At 43.6% G+C, this 22214-nt stretch overlaps 1 protein-coding gene and 1 long non-coding RNA gene across 3 annotated transcripts in view; one reads left to right on the forward strand and one right to left on the reverse strand.

Annotated features, from left to right (window-relative positions):
• LOC117363347 (signal peptide, CUB and EGF-like domain-containing protein 3) overlaps positions 1–22214 on the forward strand; it is a 61069-nt gene that overhangs the window by 32649 nt on the left and 6206 nt on the right. For both annotated transcript variants that reach the window (XM_033950897.1, XM_033950908.1), the window contains exons 5-7: positions 4561–4624; positions 12056–12144; positions 13003–13115. In XM_033950897.1, coding sequence (XP_033806788.1) covers positions 4561–4624; positions 12056–12144; positions 13003–13115 — 266 coding nt within the window. The remainder of the gene's footprint in view (positions 1–4560; positions 4625–12055; positions 12145–13002; positions 13116–22214) is intronic.
• Positions 34–10164, reverse strand: LOC117363354. The gene is made up of 4 exons (XR_004540032.1): positions 9869–10164; positions 5808–5936; positions 3997–4025; positions 34–1355 (listed from the first exon to the last, which is right to left on the reverse strand). It is a non-coding gene; the product is annotated as an uncharacterized LOC117363354 (long non-coding RNA).

Consider the following 22214-nt stretch of genomic DNA (forward strand, 5'->3'; position numbering starts at 1 on the left):
AAATGGGTAAAATAAAATGTTAATAAACTAGAATTATGCAAGACCAAATGTGAACCAAATACCAATGACCAAAAATAATTCAAGTGCAGAGAGAATTTATGGCACTCTTAAATTTCAAAGCAGTTAAGGAAATCTGAAATTGTCAAGACATGTTAAATTGTTTCAAATAAATAGTTACAAAAAACAATATTTCTAAAATATATTCCCTGCTGGCCAGTGTTACAATCTAACAAAGCAGTAAGCTTGAACAATGTTACTAATCAGAGCTCATTTTGCTACTAAAGTGACAAAAGGTTTTTTCAAAGAAACATTTGGTACAAAGTGGATCTAAATTTCAAAAGTGTCTGCAGATCAGTGTTACCAGTCGTTTTTCTTGCCCAATTGGGCTAATTTTTAAGCCCGACAGTGGGAAATAAAAGGCCTGGGTGAGGGGCAGGTTTCTTGGGCTATTTTTATCTGTAACTGGCTATTTTAGGTGTGTAACGGGGTGGTTGTTTTTTATTTTTTGAGGGGGTGGTTCATTTCTTCTGCTGCAGCACAACAGGCCAATCACAAATGACCTTAGGAACTCTGAGGTCGTTTGTAATTGGTCCATTGTGCCCCAGCTGAACCAATGAAAATTCACAAATCTCGAGACCAGTCCGGTGGGGGAACAGATAGCCAAGCCTCACTCTGGTATTACCACCTACATTTTTCAGCAAATTTCAGTCCTGAGCACACAGCATATGTGTTTTAAAGCTACTAAACCCAGTGGATGTGTCATTTTACAGGATCTATATTTTCAGGCAGACATTTGTGTGGCACAGTGAAGGAAGCAGTAAAGTGACAGTTTAGCACAGTGAGCTCTGGATACATACTTTAGGCTGTTGACTAAGCCACCATCCTGAACAATAAGCTGAGCAGGAGAGCACAGCTTATGCTGATGCTTGTGCAGGCTTAGAGTAGGACTCGGAGACGCTGGAGGGAAAGCTGCAGAGCTAATAGCAGGTTGCCAGTGACATCGGCGCCACTTCATGGAGAGACAGTAGGAGAAGCTGGCTGGGGAGAACAGGGATGAGATGCTGACTAGGGGAGTACATAGCTGGCTGGGGGGTACAGGGATGAGAGAGATGCTGGGAGGGGGGGTGTATACAGCTGGCTAGGAGGTCCAGGAATTAGAGATGCCTGCATCTCTCTCTTAATGATAATAATTGCAGATTCAAGTCTTCCATCCAGACCCGCAGTTCCTCTTTGCTAACTGGTGCATTATCCTCTGGCATCTTGGACTCCTTATTCACTTCTCACTGAATCTCCAACTGGGCATCTTCACGCACCATTGCCATATTGACTGCCTCATGGTCTGTCAGCTTTGCCACCTGAAATGCAAACTGCTGGAGGTCTGAATATGATTTCTTGCCCCCAATCAGAATAGCCTCTCTCACAGCAAAGTAAAAAAAAAAAAAAAAAAAAACCTCAAACTGTCCCTAAAGCTAGATGAATCAGGAAGGCTTATTATCGCTAAGTATTGCCAGGTCACTGGGAGCGCAGCTGCTAGGCTGCCATTCAAGCAGGTGACATCACTTCCTCTTTTCAATTTTGTGCTTTGTGTTTCTACTTCCCCCCAATGTTCCTATACAGTTAATGATTTTTTTAAGCTACTCCCCTATCTCGACAAAGGCATTTTTCCTAAAGTTTGGGTCCCTTGCTTTGAATTAATGTAACCCAAAGGGTTAAATGTTACTTTTTTTTCACTTAGGCTGCCAATTAGAGAGGAAGGTTGCATAAGGAAAGAAGTTGTACAGTACAGCTGTGACTCAGAGGCAGGCACATGTTTTGTGGTTGCTTAGCTACAGGGAAAACAATCTAATACTGCTAATTAGTGCTGCCCGATTCAGGAAAAAAAATTTCAATTCGATTCAATTCAGCCTATTGAATTGGTTTTTCGATTCAATTTTCCTGCCCAATTGGGTGGTTTTTTCCAAACATCCTGGTGGGTTTATTTTACAGCCTCTTCACCCCCTTTGCCTTCTCCTAACCACACTGGTGCTGTGGTGTAAACAAAATAAACAAACAAAAAAGACTTTTCCTCTCTCTGTTAAATCCTAGCTCACGTTTGCGGTCTAACACCAACTCTAGCAGGATTCACATTTCAAATCTGACATATTGTTATCACAAAACAGAAAATAAAATTATTTTTTCTACCTTTTGTTGTCTGGTCATTATTCAAATTTTGTTGGTCCCAGGCTCTGGTTGTCTTCTGATAACTTGCTTGCCAAGGTCTCCTTCTTTCTTCTTTCACCCTGCTAACTATCCATCTTCTATCTCTGTCCTCCCCTTCCGTTTCCCTTCCCTCCCCCAGAGATCTGGCATCTTTCCTTTTTTTGGTCTCCCGCCACAGATCCACCTTTTCTCAACCACCCTTTCATCCAGCATCTCTCCCTCCTTCCCCACCACCACAGGGTCCACCATCTCTCCCTTTCTTTTCCCAACTACCCTCCTATCCAATCTCTCTCTCCCCCCCTCCACACCATCCCTTGCATCCAACTTCTCTCCCTTTCTGTTCCTTCCCTCCTTAAATCCCATTGTCCATCATCTCTCTCCCTCTCCTCTATTTTCAGACCCATTTCTTCCTCCCCAAAGTCCGGCATATGCACATCTCTTTGAACCCGTCCCCTTCCCTCCCTCCATGTACTTCTATACCAGGCCCCCCTTCCCTGAAGGTCTGTTCCCCTTGTAGGCCTGCACCCCACCCCTAAAGGCCTGTGCCACCATCCCTGAAGGCCTGTTTCCTCCTTGAAGGCTTGTCCTCCTCTTGAAGGCATATCCCCCCTTGAAGGGCTATCCCACCCCTGAAGGTCTGCCTGTTCCCCCTAAAGGCCTGTCCCCCCCCTTTGAAAGCCTGCTAACTCCCCCCCCCCAGAAGGCCTGCGTGTTCCCCCTGGCCTCCCACTGGGGTCCGGCTTCCCCCCTGGCCTCCCCGCACTGTGTACCTTCCAGGAACAGCCTGCAAACAAGATCGCAGTGCTAGCGATCTTTGTACTTCATCGGAGCTGTTTCCTCTGTCGCGGTCCCGCCTCTCCTCTGATGTCAAAGTAGGGGTGGGGCCGCAACAGAGGAAACAGTGCCGAAGAAGTACAAAGATCGCTAGCACCGCGATCTTGTTTGCAGGCTGTTCCTGGAAGGTAAACAGTGCGGGGAGGCCAGGGGGTGGAAGCTGGGGGGGGGGGGAAGCCGACAGCAGCACTTCCCAACTGACCCTCCCCCCTCACCCTCTAAAGCAAGTGCGGCAGGTGCTGGCCAGCAAGAGCATCGCTGCCGCTCCTGCTTTAGGGAGCGAGGGGGGAGGGTCAGGCGAATCAGGAAGCAGATTTTTTGTTATTGTTGTTTTGAACCGATTCAAATCAATTCACCCGAAGTGAATCGGTGAACCGATTCGAATCGGGCAGCACTACTGCTGATTACTGTTGCTTTTGAACAGACAGGAGGGAGGACTGAGAGAAAATAGCTGTTTGGCTGTGTCCTATATAAATATTTTTGAATTTGTGCTGTGAGATGATGTGAGGAAAGGATTATTAAAGCGTGATTATATTGAAAATGGTAAATGTGAGCTGTATGTCTGAATAGTGTGAGGGTTGTCATGAATATAAAAGGCTCTTTAAATAAATGTCAGAACACATGATAACAAAAAATTGTTTTTTTTGCGAAATGTGCATATGGGGCACTTTATCTTATCCCTGAGTAGGTTCAGAAAGGAGACCACCTATTGTTACACTTTATTTTGGACTAGCTAGTTAGGAAAAGTGAACCCTGTACTCAAGTAAAAAGTATAGGCAAGGTTTAGGATCTCTTTCTGAGTTCTAAAGACAGGGAGCAGGAGGAAGAGAACAACTCTGTGGCACCAAAGAATTTTAAACTGGACAATGTGAAGATGTAGCAGAGTATGGGACTGAAATTTCAGAGCCAGAAAAATGAGGAAAATAAAGAAGAAAGTTAGGAGTGAGTAAGGAAATTACTTACCTACATAGAGTTCTGTATGAAAGGTAGACCTGTCCATGGAAAAGGGGAGAAAAGTATCAAATTCTTATTTAAAACTGCTATAAGTAAGCTAGTTTGGTGTAATGAAGGTTGAGATTTAGCATGTATAGTTAGTTATCTGAGTTTGCTTTGGTGATTGTGAGAAAAGGCACTCCCCACAAGACTTTGAGTAAAGTAAGTAATATTTATTTACAATTTGGGCCGAAAATGGGTGCCCTCTGCACAGAAATTGGCAAGATGGACACACCTGGTATAGTACATTCATTGAATATATAGTCTGTACAATCTTTAGTTAGCCCAGGGGTGGGCAACTCCGGTCCAGTCGGGTTTTTAGGATTTCCCCAATGAATATGCATTGAAAGCAGTGCATGCAAATAGATCTCATGCATATTCATTGGGGAAATCCTGACTGGATTCTTGCCCTCGAGGACCGGAGTTGCCCACCCCTGATCTAAAGAGAGTTTAACAGGGCAAGACGATGTATGATAGAAGAACTCTGACTGCTGCCAGATATTTGCATTCAAAACATGTGTTTTACTGTTGTAGGATATTTTGCATCCCATCAAAGTTCTTCTTCCTGTGAGCCCTGTCCTTCAGGATCATTTTGCAAGTAAGAACACTGAAGATTTGTTACATTCTTATTCTGAAATTATTCTCAGCGTAGCATTCTGATGTCAGTCTGTGAGAGAGACTTTAAACTAGCCATAGCTTTTCAGTTTCCTTTATGAAATATTTACTTTTAAGTTTACTTCCCTTCACTACCTCTAATCCCTTTCTGTACTAAAAATGGTCATTAAGACCGTGTGGGTCACTGTGAGCCAGTTTTTTGTCCAATTTTAAAATGGCAATCAATGTTCTAACAAGTTTGCATGCAAATGAGTTTTGCGGAGGTTCACCATAATCCCATCTGTTGAGAAAGCAGCTCTCACACAAGCACAGAGCTGGCAGGGGAAGCCCCAAAGCAGCCTCCTGCCACTCAGCTGTTCAGGGCAGGAAGACTTTTTTTTTTTTTAATGACACAGATGTGCATGTGGGACACACACACAATACCTGTCCCTATTAAACAACAACAAAAAAGTTATGACGACCCCTGGAAAAAAAGAAAGACAGGAGAAATGCCCACGCTCTTCTGCTTCAGAAACCCATACCCCATGCTGCCGAACCATCTCCCATGAAGATCATAGCCACCTGAACTCCCCCATACTCCCAATCCCACCTGCAAAGATTGCGACCACCAGAACCTCCCCCCACCCATGAAGATTGCTGGCAGGAGGGATGCCCACTCCCTCCTGCCTTGGTCACCAGGACCCCCTCACACCCCTGATCGACCAAAACCTGGACCCACACCCCACCCTTCCCCCCCAACAAGGCCCCACTTTGGACCCCTCCCACCACCCCACTAACAAGTTCCCAAAAGAGAACCATGGTGGTCTGGGGGGAGTCATGTCAGAACCCCCCCAGCTCAAGCAACCCCAAATCCCCCCTCATACCAGGCAAGACAGATGCCCACTCCCTCTTGCTGGTAGGCCTGCCTTTTCAAAATGACAGGCCTTCCTGGTGCACCTTGGGATGCACTGAGAAGGGGGCCTAAGACTCTGATTGGCCCAGAGGATAAGAATTACAAGTCTTGTGCAGCCAATGTTAGTCCCTGTGTATGTGACAAGTTAGTGTTAGTTGTTTCTTCCATTAAAAGCTTGAGAGAAAAGCCAAGTTTTAACCTGCATCATAAAACAGAAATAGTCTTGTGCTAAGCAAGGGCTTTCTGAGAGTGCATTCCAGAGTGTGGCACCTACCCCAGAGAAGGCTTGATAGGTAGGTGTCATGTGATGTCCTTTGAAGAGGATGCAATTAGGGATATTCACTGGAGGTGTGCAGTGGGAGATTCTATTTTTCAAGTACTCTGGTCCATTTTCTTTAAGGGCCTTGAAGATCAGACACAAAATTTGAAATTTAGATCTCTACTAGTTTGCAGAAATAACGTGATGTGATCAAGTCGCTTACAGCCTTCTTCTATCTGTTATCTTGTAGCATTCTGAATCAGTTGCAGCTGGTTCAAACTCTTTGTAGTCATACCAGTGCAGAGCACATTACAGTAATCCAGCCTTGATGAACCATAGGAGGCAACTTTTGAAAATGATTAGGGGTGCTGAACTCAAAACTTACAACAATTTTACCTTTACACAGCAAAGAAAAACAAAATGCATCTGGCAGTGAATGGCCAGCCTGTATCTAAATGTCAAGAGCAGGGTGCATAATTTAGACCAGGGGTGTCCAACCTGCGGCCCCTTGAAGTATTTTGTGTGGCCCCGGTCGAGGGTAATACAGTGTTTTCCTCTGCTGCCCCTGGGTGTTTACCGTCTTGCCAGCTCCCTCCTCTATCTTGCTGCAGCATTTGCGTGGCCCCAGAAACATTTTTTTCGGCCAATGCGGCCCAGGGAAGCCAAAAGGTTGTACACCCCTGATTTAGACAAATCAAAAGCTAGGGTCCTGCCACTTTCTCTTCCCCTTATGAGTTGTGTGTGTGTGGGGGGAGGGCGGGGGGGTTTCAATTGGTAGTTGGCTTTGGGTCAGTGCTTTTGGGTGGGGGGAGGGGGAGTACGGTTTGGTATGTTTTCTACTATGATTACAGGTTCTTGGTTCGAATGGGGGGAGGGATGATGGATGGTGTGCTCCAGGGTTCATAAGAGTACAGGGCCCTGGTTTGTGTTGTTAGTGTCTCTGGTCCTCAGTCTTTAGGTTTAGTTAGGTAGGTGACTTCAACTCATGTACCTATAAAATGTTGGTAACTGTTCTTTTGATGTGGAAGCTACACTGATGTTCTTACTTGACTATGCTGTCTGTATTCACTGTTTTGCTGTTTTCATTGATAAAATCGTTTGAACATAAAAAAAATAAAACAAAAAGGGGAGGATTGACAATAACTTACTGATAGGTATGAATGGGTGACAAAAGGAATGACGGTGAAAGGCTACATCATATAATCCCAAGGATGGGTGAAGGATACTTGGGTGAAAGTATAAAAGGTGAGGCTGTGAAAGGCCTGGCAGGAATGAATCGCAGAATAAAGAAATGCTTCTTGAAAGCATCTTGGAACAGGAAAGTTTTGAATCCTGATTTGAGTTTAGAAGCACAATGTTCTTGCCTCCTTCATTATTCCACATTGACCAATTTGTTCACTACGATCTTCTTCTCTACATCATTCCACTGGTACACACGACTAGACTCGCGTTCACACGTCAATCTGCTTCTTTATTTTGCTTTGGTACCATTGCTTTGGAATTCTCTTCCTTCTGAACTTTGTTTTGAATTATCGTATCTTAAATTCCTTGCTTTCCTGAAATCTTATCTTTTTATGAGGGCATTTGTTCCCGAGGGCTGAGTTTTCTGCTATGTAGTTCTGTGTTGGATTGATATAAAAATGCTCATTTTTTTCTTCTCTTTTCTCTCTCTTTCCTATTTATGCTGTATTTTCTTTCTGGATTTTATATTGTAAACTGCTTTGATGCCTAGTTACAGGGCAGCCTATAAATCTCAATAAACATGAACAAACGAAATGGTAGGAACAATGGTTCTGAGCTTCAGAGGATGCTGAAAGTCATTTTTCTGGGTGCACATAAAGAGTTTCCTGCCTATTGGTGCTCTCAAATCATACTTTCCATATAAAAGGGGTAAGACTGGAGTAGAAAGCTGCCACTATCACCAAGATAAAATAATGCCAACCAAGCTAGTGGATGTGAAGATGTTTGAATACAGAAGCTTATGTTCACAGCAGTGGAGCATACACTTGTTGTTGGTAGGGATAGACAGTCAGATGTGGGTATGAGTGGACAGACCTCAGCAAGAAAGCCACGCCCACATGTGCTCTCTTAGTGACCTTGGGCAAGTCATTTTGAGTGTTTAGAAATATTTGGGGGGGAAGGAGAGGTGTGTTTGTGTGTTTTGGGGCAGGAGTTCATTCAATGCCTTATGTATTCATTGCCTGTTTTTTTTTTTTTGTTGTCGTTAAATGGCTTTGGGTGTCTAATAGAGGAAAAAGTCTTGTTCATACTGTACAAACAGTATCTAAAAATCTTTGTGGTGATCAAGTGCTGTTAAATCTATACATTCCTTTACCTGACCTTTTTTTAATGAGCATCTGCCACAGTTCTAAAATTGCTTGGCAGTGTATTCCAGACATAGAAGACAACTAAATCGTGTATGACTTTGTGGATATTTGCTGTGCTGTGCATTAGGAAGGTAGCTCTAAGTGTGCCCTGCTGTGAGGAACAAAATGGTTGAACTGCCTGGTACAAAAACAAACCAAGGTTTGAAGACCACCTAGTAAAACTTCTAAATATCATGTTTAGAACATAATCCAATAGGAGAACCAGCGAAAGTAACGTTAACCACAGCGACATATGCTCATGCAGCCACATTCTGGACTTAAATGCTTTTAGGGAAGAGAGCAGATGGTCGCAGTCAAAATAAAGTTGTATTTAATTGATTTTAAATAATTTAAATCCTGCCTATTTAACTATACCAGGTGAGTGACGAATGCACAGCACAAATTAATCACATTAAAAACATGACAAACAATACAAATCATCGTACAAAATGCTAGATTACTACTGTAGTAAGTAAATCTCGAAAATGCAGTCCACATATGAGTGTCATCCGACTGTAGAATAGTTTGAAGGAAGCACATAAGCACCTACTCTCCAAAAGTAGCTTGGTCTCAGTAATTTGATAACTAGCCCATTTTGGGATAACCACTGCATTGTGCCCTCATTAAATCTGTTGTACCAGTGCATTATGAACCTAGAGAAGCCTGAAAGAGAATGAAAAACACTGAATATATTGTTTCACATGAGATTTCTTAGTTAGAGGAGATAATGGACCCAAAGCCGCCCTTTGGACGGACTTTGGCGCACATATATATTCCTTCAATGGATGCTATGGATGGGCAGATTGGATGGGCCATCTGGCCTTTATCTGCCATCATATTTCTATGTTTCTATGAGGAATAATGATGTTTATCTTACTTGTATGTTTGACAGAGCTGTTAGTCAAAACAGGAAATTGTGATTCATTCAAGTTCCTTATCGAGAAAAGAAGGCGGAAAAAGTTCTAACCTGAATCAGCTGAGAAACACGAGTAATTTTGCAACTAACAGTTTCGCAGCCAGGGCTGTTGCTTGGAATTCCGACTAAAAGACTTTGGGGTAGAGCACTAATTCAGTAGTTTTGTTTTGCTTTGTGCCTAACAACATGGTCACACTCAGAGAGAATGGATTGTTTATGATTTTAGTAGTAGTAGTAGTAGTCGATGGTTGTAACATAACATAAAAATATACTTCTATACCGCAGTACTATACAGTTTACAAAAGTAAAATTATTACAATTAGATGAAGTATTTTAGTTGCCTAAGTGTCTAGTGAACAGATAGGTTTTCAAATGTCTCCTAAATAGTTGATAGGTACTGGACGTCGTGATTAAATGAAGATAAAGACCATATGGCCTAAGTAGTCTGTTCCTCTTGCAATATATCACTGTAGACAAACCTGAACAGTCATATGTCATGGTTAGACAAAGTGCGTGTAATGGATTTTATTTGGCACTCAGTGTTATTTATTCCCCTGATTTGGAATTACAAGCTCTTATAGTATAACAGAAGCTGTATTTATTTATATGCAAGTGTAACAACTAAAGATGAAAACACAAGCTTTAGAACTATATACTGTTATGCAGTACCCAAAAAGTTAAATGATACTTTTCCTCATCAGATAATTAGGGCAAATGTTTACCTCCCTAGTTAGGCCTCAAAGTTAAGGGCAACTACTAAGGCCCACTAGAAATAACAAAGATGACAATACTACCTTATGAAGGGTTCTTTTCTGGTAGTGAGAAGTCTGTATTCAAGAAGCAAGACAAGCAGGCACTCAGCAAATCACAGTGGAGAAGAGAAAAGAGGTCCAGTGGAGTAACAAGCATACTGCTTGATTCCCTGTACCCCTTCTTATAAGGTTCAGAGAGGCATTGGTCTGTGAGAATGAACAGGCTCCTTCCTCTCCATGTTCTCAGCCAAGCTCCTCCCCATGATCTCAGTCTAAGAGAGAAACATGGAGTTCAGAAATGTCCCAGAATTCTGAGAAGATGGTCAGGTCAAACTGACTTCTATTCCCACAAGATTGCTCACAATTATACTAGCTCAGATGAGCACATGAAGGCGAAAGGTAGCTGCTGATGTAATATGTCCTTGGAAGCACAGCACATAGAGCAAGCTCTCTCCGAAGTAGGCAGACACAGATCAGGAGTTTTGCTTCAAAGTATCTATAATAATAAAATGCTAAGCGCGCATGCCACTCTTACCGCGTGCTTCCCTGATCCGTCGGGCTGTGGTGGTAGGAGTTTACATGCGCGCCAGACAAGCCTCCCTGCTCTTCACCTCTCCACCTCGTGCGGCTGCAGAAACAGCCCCACACTTGCGGCTTCAGGCTCACTTAATCCCTTGCCGCCCCCCCTTCCCTTCCAGTGATCCGACTGGCTCACTTACTCCCTTGCCGCCCCCCTTTGCCTTCCCGCGATCCAACCGGCTCACTTAGTTCCTTCCCTTCCAGCTGTCCCGACTCCAAACCTGCCGACTCCAAACCTGCCGACTCCAGCAGCCTGCAGCACTGTACACACGCTGCTTCGGGGCCTTCTACTGCCCTGATTTACTCTGGCACGTCCCTGATGACATCATCAGAGACGCGGCAGAGCAAATCAGGGCAGTAGAAGGCCCCGAAGCAGTGTGTGTACAGTGCTGCAGACGCTGCTGGAGTCGCAGGTTTGTCGGGACTGTGGAAAGGGAAGGAGGGGGCGGAAAGGGACTAAGGGAGCCGGCCAGACCGCGGGAAGGAAAAGGGAGGGTAGGGGAAACGCTGCTGCTACACAGGGAAGTAGTGTGGGGGGAGGGAATGCTGGTTAATAATAGAAAACACACAAAAAAAAAACCCCACATACAGCAGCCAAAGAGACAAACACCAAAACAAACATAGACAGAGAGACCAAAAGTAAGAAATACAGACAGCAGCCAAAGAGATAGACAGAAGGTGACAGTCAAAAAATCACACCGAAGAACAGGAGTCTAAAGAGACAGCTTTAAAGAAAAAAAAAAACAAAACACCACTTTGGACAAGGAGAGAGAGACAAACAGAAAAAAAAGGACACACACAGAAGGACAAGGGGCTACAGAGACAGATTAAAAGGGACAGACACCAAAACAAAGACAGACGGACATACAGCGGCCAAGGAGTCAGACAGCAAAAAAAGACAGATAGACATACAGCGGCCAAGGAGAGAGAAAGAAAGAGACAGAAAGAAAGAAAGACAGACCCACAAATCTATTCTAGCACCCGTTAATATAACGGGCTTAAAGACTAGTTAGAACATTAGAAAATAAGCAGTGCCTCTGCTGGGTCAGACCAGAGGTCCATCGTGCCCAGCAGCCCGCTCACATGGCGGCTCATCAGTTCCAGGACCTGTATAGTAATCCTCTATCTATACCCTTCTATCTCCTTTTCCTTCAGGAAATTGTCATCCCTTCTTGAACTTCTGTCCTATCACACCCTCTGGAAGTGCATTCCAGGTGTCTGTGTTGTATTGCATTATATAGACTGCAGCCATACTCTTGTCATTTGCTACTAGGCGTGAGCTCATGCTCCTACAAATCTATCTGTTTTCCAATCAGGGACTTCCCTAGACTCCTCCCTAAGGAAGTCTCTGATTGGCTGAGGTGCCCCGGCCCCTCCAAAGGAAGGAGCCTGAGGCGCCTCAGCCAATCAGTGCCTTAGGCCTCTTCCTGTGCATCACAAATAACAGTATATAAAAACATTGTTATACAATAACAAACAAAGTTATGGTCTTTTGCTAAATAAAATAAAGAGCAATAACAGCCCATACACAATTACTGTTGCATGAGTTTACATGGAAATGCAATTTGCATTTGGCCTGTTGTAGTTTCTGATTATAAATGATTCTAATAGTAAGTTGCAACCCACTGTTCATTTTTTCTCTTATTCTAGTACTACCAAATGTATCTCATGCTCAGTCTGTTCAGCAGGAGAAGAAGCTGTTGGTATAGCTTCCATTGAATGTGTCCCCTGCCACCCAGGTAAAAGTCTTGGCTTGGAAGACAAAGATTTCAGGAAGATATATTACAAATCAGAGAAAAAGCTAATGAAGGGACAGGAATTATCCCAACATGGTGTATTGCATATAAGGGGAAGAGAAGGTAGGAGAAGAAAAAAAAAAGAATTTGTAATGTGGAGACAGAAGATGTAGAAAGGGGGAAGATGGGTTCCACCTGCTACTTCCACACTATCATATACACCCTTATTCTCATATAAAATTACACAAACACATACAAAATGCCATTGCTTGGATGGTGGCAGAAGTGGTAAATGGATGAGTGCCGGCCTCCTGTTGAAAAACTTATCTTGGGTGGGGAGATACTTTTAATTTGAGTGCAATTGTTGGATATGTAGAAAAGGGGGGATGATATATGTATTTTTGTCATAAATATAATTTGATAGAATTTAAGTGTTGTTAAAGTGTAAAATGTCTGTATAATTTGTTGCACTTATTTTTGGCTTTAAAATGAATATATATATATAAAGAAAAACTTATCCTGGTTTTCAATGTGGGAGTGCATATTGACACGGTTTCTGTTGATACAAATAAGGCAGGTGAAAAAGGTAGCTAAGCTATTAAGAACATAAGAAGTTGCCTCCACTGGGTCAGACCAGAGGTCCATCGCGCCCAGCGGTCCGCTCCCGCGGCGGCCCATCAGGTCTATGACCTGTGAAGTGGTTCCTGAACATTTCTATAACCTAGCTCTGCTTCTATCTGTACCCCTCAATCCCCTTATCCTTTAGGAACCTATCTAAACCTTCCTTGAACCCCCTGTATTGGTTCTGATTCTTATGCTTCAAAGCAGTTCTAATTGATTTTCTCTCCGTTCGGGTCACAGGTATGTTCAAAGGTCCCAGTGACCAGATGTGCATGATCTGCAGTCCTGGCAATTATCAGGTCGAGTGGGGAGAGGTAAAGTGCAATATATGCCCAGAAGACCACTACTGTCCGGTAAGTTTACAGTGCTGATTGTGCAGTATTTAGCAGCTTACAAACATAAGAATTGCCATACTGGGATAGGTCCATCAAGCCCAGTATCCTGTTTCCAACAGTGGCCAACCCTGTCTTTCCTGAACAGATTATAGCCCGGTATAACTATATCTCAGACATGGTTCTTTATGAACCACATCTCTATGATCACCACTGTATCCAACTCATCTTCCATCACAGCTTCTAGATCCAGTATCTTCTTTCCCATACTTCGAGCATTAGTATATACTGCTTTCCAGACCCTGCCCCTTTTTCCCATCCGTTTAGAGGAATTCAGTGATTTACTTAACTGAGGGCTTATACTCACCCAGTGGCTTTGATCACCCTTTTCCATCACTTCTAGTTTAAAGCCATCTTCAGTAGATTAGCCAGCCTGCTGCCGAAGACACTTCTTCCCTTTCTTGATAGATGCATACCATCCCTGCTCAACAGACCTTGTAAAATCATCCTGTGGTCCAGGAAGCCAAAACGCTCTCGATTACACCATCCACATAGCCTCTCCCTGCCTCCCTATGCTGTCATCTCTTAGAATGGATATGTCTCTTTGGTTTTCATTTACCACCCTTTCTTGAAGAGTAGACACGCTCCCTGAAAAATGGCAAAGGGAATTCAATTTTTATAGTGTCTCATATTGGTGCTTTCCAAAACAATGGTATAGCTATGGGATGCCCTCATGGAGAGAGGCCTACCCAAAATTGGTGCACCCTTGCTGTGGCTAGTGGGGGATCCCCAAGCTCACTAGTTGAAGACGTCTTACTGGCCAGAACTAAGCTGGGCAGCTGGCAGCATTGTCCTTGAACCACTGCCACAAACCTTCATGCATGCGTGAAAACTGAGCACACATAGCAAGCCAGCATAGGGTTACCAGACGTCCGGATTTTCCCAGACATGTCCAGGGGTCCGGATGGCTTTTTAAATCCCAGCACTTTGAGTTTTGAAAAGCATCCTCTCAATTGCGTTAGGCAGGAGGCAGCTGGAAGGGGGGGTAGGAGCTAGGTCAGGCCTGGGGCAGAGATGGGCAGGTCTAGAGTGTCTGAATTTTACAACCTTAAAATCTGCCAACCCTAGCTCAGAAACACTGCCGTTGGATACCCAGCTTGGAAGTCCTCTGGCCAGGAAGAGGTTTTCAACTGTTGGGGCTTGGAGTCCATACCAACTTGCGTATTTAGTTTGGAGAAGGGGTGGAAAGAATTTTATGCCAACCCAAATTTTGCTGACTGGCTACACCACTATTACAAAGTCCTTTACTGTCACTTTGGAAATATATATTAAAAAGAAAAAGCAGGGTATGGGTGAAAAGAGGCATCATGAAGGTGTCTACAAATATTTTGTAGCAGGTGGTACCAGTATTTTGGTTAGGGTTAAAGGAAAAGAGAAGAGGAAACTTTTTTTTTTTTTTAAATCTTTATTCATTTTAAAAACTCACAATAAGTATAACAAGATACAATCATTTTATACTTTAACATCACTTAATATATCATCAAATTCTAACTCACATCAAATATCCCCCCTCCCTTATACCCCACAATTATTCATAAGCATAAGAAGTCATAAAATATTCCTACCCCTCCACCCCACCCTGGACGTGTATGAACAAAAGGGAAAAAATTAATATTTATTCTATGCAGTAATTTGTTAATGGCTCCCAAACCTCCCTAAATTTCTTAAAATGCCCCTGCTGAATAGCTATTGTCCGCTCCATTTTAAAGATTTGGCATATTGAATTCCACCAAAAATTATAATTCACTCGATCCCAATTTTTCCAGTTTCTCATAATTTGTTGTATGACAACCCCTGTCATGATGAGCAAAAGTTTATTATTATTTGAAGAGATTTGACTCTTAGCTCTCATGGAAGTACCAAATAACACAGTGTCATATGATAATGCCACCGGATTTTCCAGTAGAATATTTACTTGGCCCCAAATGGATTTCCAAAAACTAAGTATCAATGGGCAATAGAATAGTAAATGTCCCAGCTTTGAGATGATAGTGCCAACATCTATTAGACTTAGAGCTATCTAATTTCTGTAAACGAACTGGGGTCCCAACTGCTCTATGTAACAGGAAAAACCAAGTTTGTCTCATAGATGCCGATGCCGTATATCTCATCCTCCAAGCCCAAATTCGTGGCCATTGAGACGCAGTAATTTGATGCTTTATCTCAATGCTCCAAATGTTACGCAGACTAGTCTTTGGTTTCTTATTCAAAAATCCAGATATTAATTTATACCACTGAGTGGCCTGGTGTCCCAGGAAGTCCACCTGAAAACAAAAGATCGGCAAACTATGCTGGTTACTTAGATTTTTTCCATTCAGGGAACCCCTCCTGAACGGCTTTCTTCAACTGCAACCATCGAATTTTATGATTTTCTAAGACCAAATTTGTGTTGCAATTGTGAAAAGTCAAGCAGCTTATCATCTGATATAACATTATTTAAAGTACGTATATTTGCCTTCATCCAGTGTTTCCAGATGACCTTAAACCCGCCAATTTGAATCTTGGAGTTCAGCCAGAGGGACTGACACATGGATTTATGGATTGGAATAGTTGTTAAATATTTGATAAATTTTAAAGTTTGCCACGTGTCTAATAAAATTCTATTATCCTTATACAATCTAGGAAACTTGATAATTAGAACGTGACCTAATCGCAGTGGAGACATGAGTTGCCATTCCAACCATAACCAGTCTGGGAGACTTTCCATGAGATCAAGGAGGACCCAGTACTTACCCTGACGCATAATATAGGCTTGATGGTACCCTCCGCAATTGGTTTTTGTAGAGATACCATGGCAATTTTTGCTGCTTTCCCCAGCCAAATAAATTTTGTCAGAATACTATTTAATTTCTTATAAAAGGACCCATGAAAAAACAATGGTAACATTTCCATTTGGTAATAAACCACAGGCAGAATCATCATCTTAACTGTTTGGACTCTCCCCCACCAAGACAGATGTAATGGGTTCCAATGCTGTGACCTTCAGCAATAAAGATTTTTCATTTACTTTCATAGTTTCTTCCAGGGTACTTTTTATCCAAATACCTAAATATTTTATACCCTCTTCCTTCCAAAGAAAGGGGAATGTATCAAAGAATTATTTTGTACAACATACATTTAGTGGAAGAATCTCTGATTTGCTCCAGTTTATTTTGTAATCAGAAAATTTTCCAAATCTATCAATCAGATCCAGTAAATGTGGAATGGTGGTTTCAGGATTCCTCAAATGAAGCAATATGTCATCTGCATAAGAGAGACCTTGTATTCTCAACCCGTATAAGGAATACTCTGTATCTCCTCTGCCTGCTGAATAGCCAATAACAAGGGTTCCAATACAATATCAAAAAGCAAAGGAGATAATGGACACCCTTGAAAAATTATTATTAATATATAATCTTGTATAAGAGGAACTATACAAGGTTTGAATCATTTGTATAAATCCAGAACCAATACCAAACCAATCCATTGCTTGATACATGAAGGTCCATGCCACATGATCAAAGGCCGCCTCTGCATCCAAGGATACAGAGAAGGCCAGATATTCCATAGTTTTTGTTAGATTTAACATGTGAAAAGCCAAACTTATAGAAGTTTGTCTAGCCAACCACTTGTGAATCTCCTGTTTGGTTCTCTACTCCTGAAGATGCTGTTTAACGAAACACAGACTGGTAATGAGAGAGAATTTGAGAAAGACTTTTCATGTTCTTGATTCTTGTGAAGATATTTGATAGAACTGATTAACAGAAGAAGATGCTTTTTTTGTCATCAACACAGCATCAGAGGATTATAAAGCATTTAAAACTATCTTTTGAACTGGAATTCAAAGACTGTGATAAACTACTTGCATTTGGGATACAGGAGTATTCTCTGGGCATTGGGTGTATCCTATATAATAAAAGACTAAGCGTACATGCGCACTTAGGATTTTGTGTTGCCTGCTGCTGTGGTGTGTGATCCGTGGCAGCCAACCCAGCGGCAGGGAACATTCTGGCCACTCCCCTCCTCCCGACCTCACTCACCCTGGAAGCCAGGCAAGCTCTCTCCCTGCCCGCGTCCTCGGCAGGGAACACACCTTGGCCCTCACTCGCCGCCACTGCTGCTGCTCCTCCTGTAAAGAGCAGCCTGCGATGGTGGCCGGCTTTAGCGAACCTCGCAGGCCGCTCTCTAACTCGGTAGCATGTTCCCTCTGACGCGATCCCATGCGTCAGAGGGAATGTGCTACCGAGGCTGGAGAGCGGCCTGCGAGGTTCGCTAAAGCCGGCCACCATCGCAGGCTGCTCTTTACAGGAGGATCAACAACGTGAGAGGAGCCGCCAGTGGCACTTTTAAAGCTTAAAACAAAAACCTTCGGCCGCAGCAGGCCAGCCGCAGGAGGAGGGGGAGGGGCCGAACGGAGCAGGCTAGATCGCAGGGAGAGGTCGAACGGAGCAGGACAGCTCAGGTAAGAGAAGGGAATTGCTTCACAGGGACCTGGAGGGGAAGGGAAATATCACTGCTGCTTCTGCAAAGGAAAGTGGGGGAGGGAGAGAAGGGAATGGGGGGTGGGGGAAAATGCTGCTACTACTTCACAGGGACCTGGAGGGGAAGGGAAATACCGTTGTTGCTTCTGCAAAGGAAAGTGGGGGGGGGGGAGAGAAGGGAATGGGGGTGGGTGGGGGAAAATGCTGCTACTACTTCACAGGGATCTGGAGGGGAAGGGAAATATCACTGCTGCTTCTGCAAAGGAAAGTGGGGGGGGGAGAGAAGGGAATGGGGTGTGTGGGAAAATGCTGCTACTACTTCACAGGGATCTGGAGAGGAAGGGAAATATCACTGCTGCTTCTGCAAAGGAAAGTGGGGAGGGGGAGAGAAGGGAATGGGAGGTGGGGGAAAATGCTGCTACTACTTCACAGGGACTTGGAGGGGAAGGGAAATACCGTTGCTGCTTCTGCAAAGGAAAGTGGGGAGGGGAGAGAAGTGAACGGAGGAGTGGGGGAAAATGCTGCTACTACTTCACAGGGATCTGGAGGGGAAGGGAAATATCACTGCTGCTTCTGCAAAGGAAAGTGGGGGGGGCAGAGAAGGGAATGGGAGGTGGGGGAAAATGCTGCTACTACTTCACAGGGACCTGGAGGGGAAGGGAAATACCGCTGCTGCTTCTGCAAAGGAAAGTGGGGGGGGGGGGGGAGAGAGATAGAAAGAAATACAGACAGACAAAGGAGGCCAGGGAGAGAGACAGACAGAAATAAAGACAGACAGGGGACCAGAGAGACAGACAGAAAGAAAGACAGACAGACAAAGGGTGCCAGGGAGAGAGAGAGAAAAATAGCAGGAGGGAGAGTGACAGAAAGAAAGGAAGAAAGAAAGAAAGAGACAGGAGCAGGGAGAGAGACATAAATAAAGAAAGTCAGACAGGCATATATTCTAGCACCCATTAATGTAACGGGCTTAATAATGACTGTAGTATGTTAATTATTTTTTAAACATAAGTATATTAAATTTTAACCATTTGAAATTTTGTGAGTCTATTGTAGATTGTTATTGATACTTAGACTCATTTTTATGAATTTTTGAAATTGGAGGTAATACCCTAATTGGTTTTAATTGATATTTATACTATAGGGATATAACATATACCAAACATTTCTTTCTCTTCAGGTTAAGTTCAGCCACCAGCATTCTCTCTGTGCTGCCTATTTTTTCTCCCTCTGCACTACTGCTTTCTTTACCCTGGTTTTTCTCCACTATCCTGCATTACCCAATCTTTCCCACCCCTCAACTTTTCACAACCTCCAATTATTTCCCTAATTTCTAACAACACCCTGGGAGGGAGGGCTGAAGAAGCATTATGGAAAGGAGAGAGTTTCTGGAGAAAAGAGCATGGAATAGGGTAATGCTGGATGGGAGGGGAGAGACAAACAGCAGGAAAGGTAGTTGGAAGGAGAGAGAAAAGGGAACTTGTTTTTTTTTTTTTTGGTGGGGGGGTTGGAGGGAGAGGAAAAAAGAGAGACCCAAAGAAAGGGGGGAGGGGAGTTGGAAGGGGGGAGAGAGAAGCATCAATGAGGGGGGTTGGAATGAGAGAGAAAGAGAAGCACTAAAAGGGTACAGCGAATGGGGACCAAGGAAATGGGTGAAAAGTGAGTGGGGCTGTGGGTGGAGTATGGGTGGGGCTATGGTTAGAGTGTGGGTGGGGACATGTGTTCTCTTTTTATCTTCACAAATAGGGTAACCCTAATAATGTATGACCTTCTGTTGCCATCTCCTCCCGCCAAGCTATTGCAGGCAAGGGGGGAGGACCACTGCTTCCACCTATTACTATGACTGCCTGCCCAGAAGTCTGCAATGACTGATACAGTTTCAGTCAACTTTAGAACCGTCTTAAAAATCTATTCAATGTACACATTTTAACTGTCCACATGCAAAAGAATATTCTCCATGCCAGCTCGTTTTATATCAAATGCAGTGAGGCATGTCTAACTCAGACTTGAAAGGGTTTTCTCCATAAATCCAAAGTTTTTCAAAATATTGAGACTTTTTGTGTAATTTGTTTTGTTTCATTAGTCACGCACAGATTTTCCTTGCAAGTAAGTTCCACTTCCCATGTTCAAAAGGGTTCTCCAGGGCTTCTATCGATAGAGGTAACAACCACCATAAACCCTATGCAAAAGCATTATAAGGAGCTCATTAGTTTTCAAATGCGCACTCCTTGTAATGCTCAGAGCTCTGGGGGATAGAGCTACTTAGCACAATTAGTGTGCATATGATTTGCATGCTATTATACTCATAAAAAATGACACAGGGACAGAATTTGTCCCCATCCTCACGGTTAACAACAGGAAACCATCCCCGTGTCATTCTTGAAGGAGAGAGGGAAGAATCAGAGTATGAATGGGCACAGCCACTGACCCTCAAGCCTTGCATTGAAGAATGCTGGTGTAGAAGGACTGAGGTTGAGATAGACACTAAAAAATGCCAGTCTCTGGCATCCAGAGCAGATATTGTGATGTCATAATGCCTCATTCCACCAATGCCTAAGAGCCAATCACATCAGTGATGTCACAGTGGCTTCATTATCCTGTACTTGGCTCATATAAGAATCAGAATATGAATGGGCACAACCACCGACCCTCAAGCCTTGCATTGAAAAATGCTGGTGTAGAAGGACTGAGGTTGAGATAGACAGAATGACATGGGATGGTGTACCATGAGGACAATTTCTGTCTTTTTTTTCTACTAAATATCAAAACCCCATATGGAAACTGATATCCCCTCTGCAACACTAGAAGGCCTTACTCACACACAAACCTCCAATCACACAATATATAAATAGCAGGAAAGAAAAAAGAAGTGGAGAAAAAGCCTCAGTTCTGCTTCATCGTGGTGATGCTTCATCATTGTGATGATGTGAACAAATGGAACGAGAGCCTGAAGAGCGTGTTGGGTCTGGAAATTGTGTCCGAGAAGCAGTGAAATTGATACCCCTGATGCAGCGAATGAAGTGAAATGGAGGGTTCCCCATTGGGTTTTGGGCTGCAAGGCCCAGGAGGTGAAGTGCTGGACTAAGAACATCCTGGAAGCCAATAGCAGCTAAGTTGTTTTCTTTCTGTCTTCTATGCAAGATCCTGGACTGTAATGCTACAGTGCTCATTTGTTCACATCATCACAATTTTGGGCTGTGAGGCCTGGCGTGCTGTTTGATATCACTCTGCAGGCTATTATAGTGCTTTTCTCCATATTTTGGATGCGCAGGAGTGTTTTTCTGAAGAAGTGGAGGGTTTTTTTTGCCAGATGAAACAGAACTGAGGCTTTTTCTCCACTTCTTTTTTCTTTCCTGCTATTTATATGTTGTGTGATTGGAGGTTTGTGTGTGAGTAAGGCCTTCTAGTGTTGCAGAGGGGATATCAGTTTCCATATGGGGTTTTGATATTTAGTAGAAAAAAGTGAGTTTAACTGACCCTGATCCCGAGTTTATAGTGTGTAGTGTGACAATTTCTGTCCCCATGTCATTCTCTAAACTTGCTGAGCATAGCCTGGCAAAAAAAAAAGAAATTTCTCCCAACCCGACTTTCATTGCCTGAAGCTTTGTGCTCCTGCTGTGAGTGAACATTCATACAATGATATTCTCGGTGCTGCCGGCAAACATCAAGTCATTCTAAAATTACTATTAGCCCTAGTGTTGTAGTAAGGGTGGTGCTGCACTCATTCTCCTCTCTGCTGCTTCTCTCCTTGCTCCGTGTGCCCCTTGCCTACCCTGTACCTTTTTGGCGCTCTCTCTGATGTTACTTTCGGGACCCGTGCCTAGGAAGTAATGTGAAAGGGAGCCAACACCGACTGCTCACGCTGGAGAAGTTTAAAAGGTACGGGGAAAGGGAAGGGGTGGTGAGCACGGCAAGTGGGGTGAGGAAGAGGTGGGGGAGGGGAGCCACTCACCCATACTATGCCACTGACTAGCCCCATCCTGATCAGGACCAGTTTGAAGGTTAGGCCCATAAGCAGCTCTTCTTACTTCTCCCCCCATCCCCAAGTCAGCACCATCTCTCTCATGCCCCCCACCAGGACTAGTAGCCACCCTTTCTGACCTGGCAGCACCTATCCCCCTCTTCTATTTCCAGGGCCAGTAACCCCCTTTCTATCCCCCAAGCAACCCTCCTTCCTTCTGCCCCCGAGCCGGCACCACTGCTTCCATCCAGTTCTCTCACCATCTGGATCGCTGCAGAGAGTGGAAGCCCAGCTATTCCTACACACAGACTCGTGACCTTTGGCTAGGCCACACCCCACCTCTGAAGAAATAGGACGCTGTATAGAGAAGGCGGAGCATAGCCAAGCCAAAGGTCATGAGTCTGTGTATGTATGAGCCATCTTAACAGTTACGAGAAAGATAGAAAAGAACTACTGACTGAGTTTCCTTTATAACTGAGAACCAGATTTCCTGATGTTGGCCCCCTCTCCCCTCCCCATGCTCTATCAAATCTTTAAAACAGCAACTGATCTTATTCTTGAGGTCAGAGGATGGGGTATAATTTTTATTTTTAAATGTGCTTGTTTTCCTTTTGCTTTTGTTTATATTTTCTAAGAATTGTA

The sequence above is a fragment of the Geotrypetes seraphini genome, chromosome 1 (genome assembly GCF_902459505.1).
Source record: "Geotrypetes seraphini chromosome 1, aGeoSer1.1, whole genome shotgun sequence".
Lineage (NCBI taxonomy): Eukaryota > Metazoa > Chordata > Amphibia > Gymnophiona > Dermophiidae > Geotrypetes > Geotrypetes seraphini.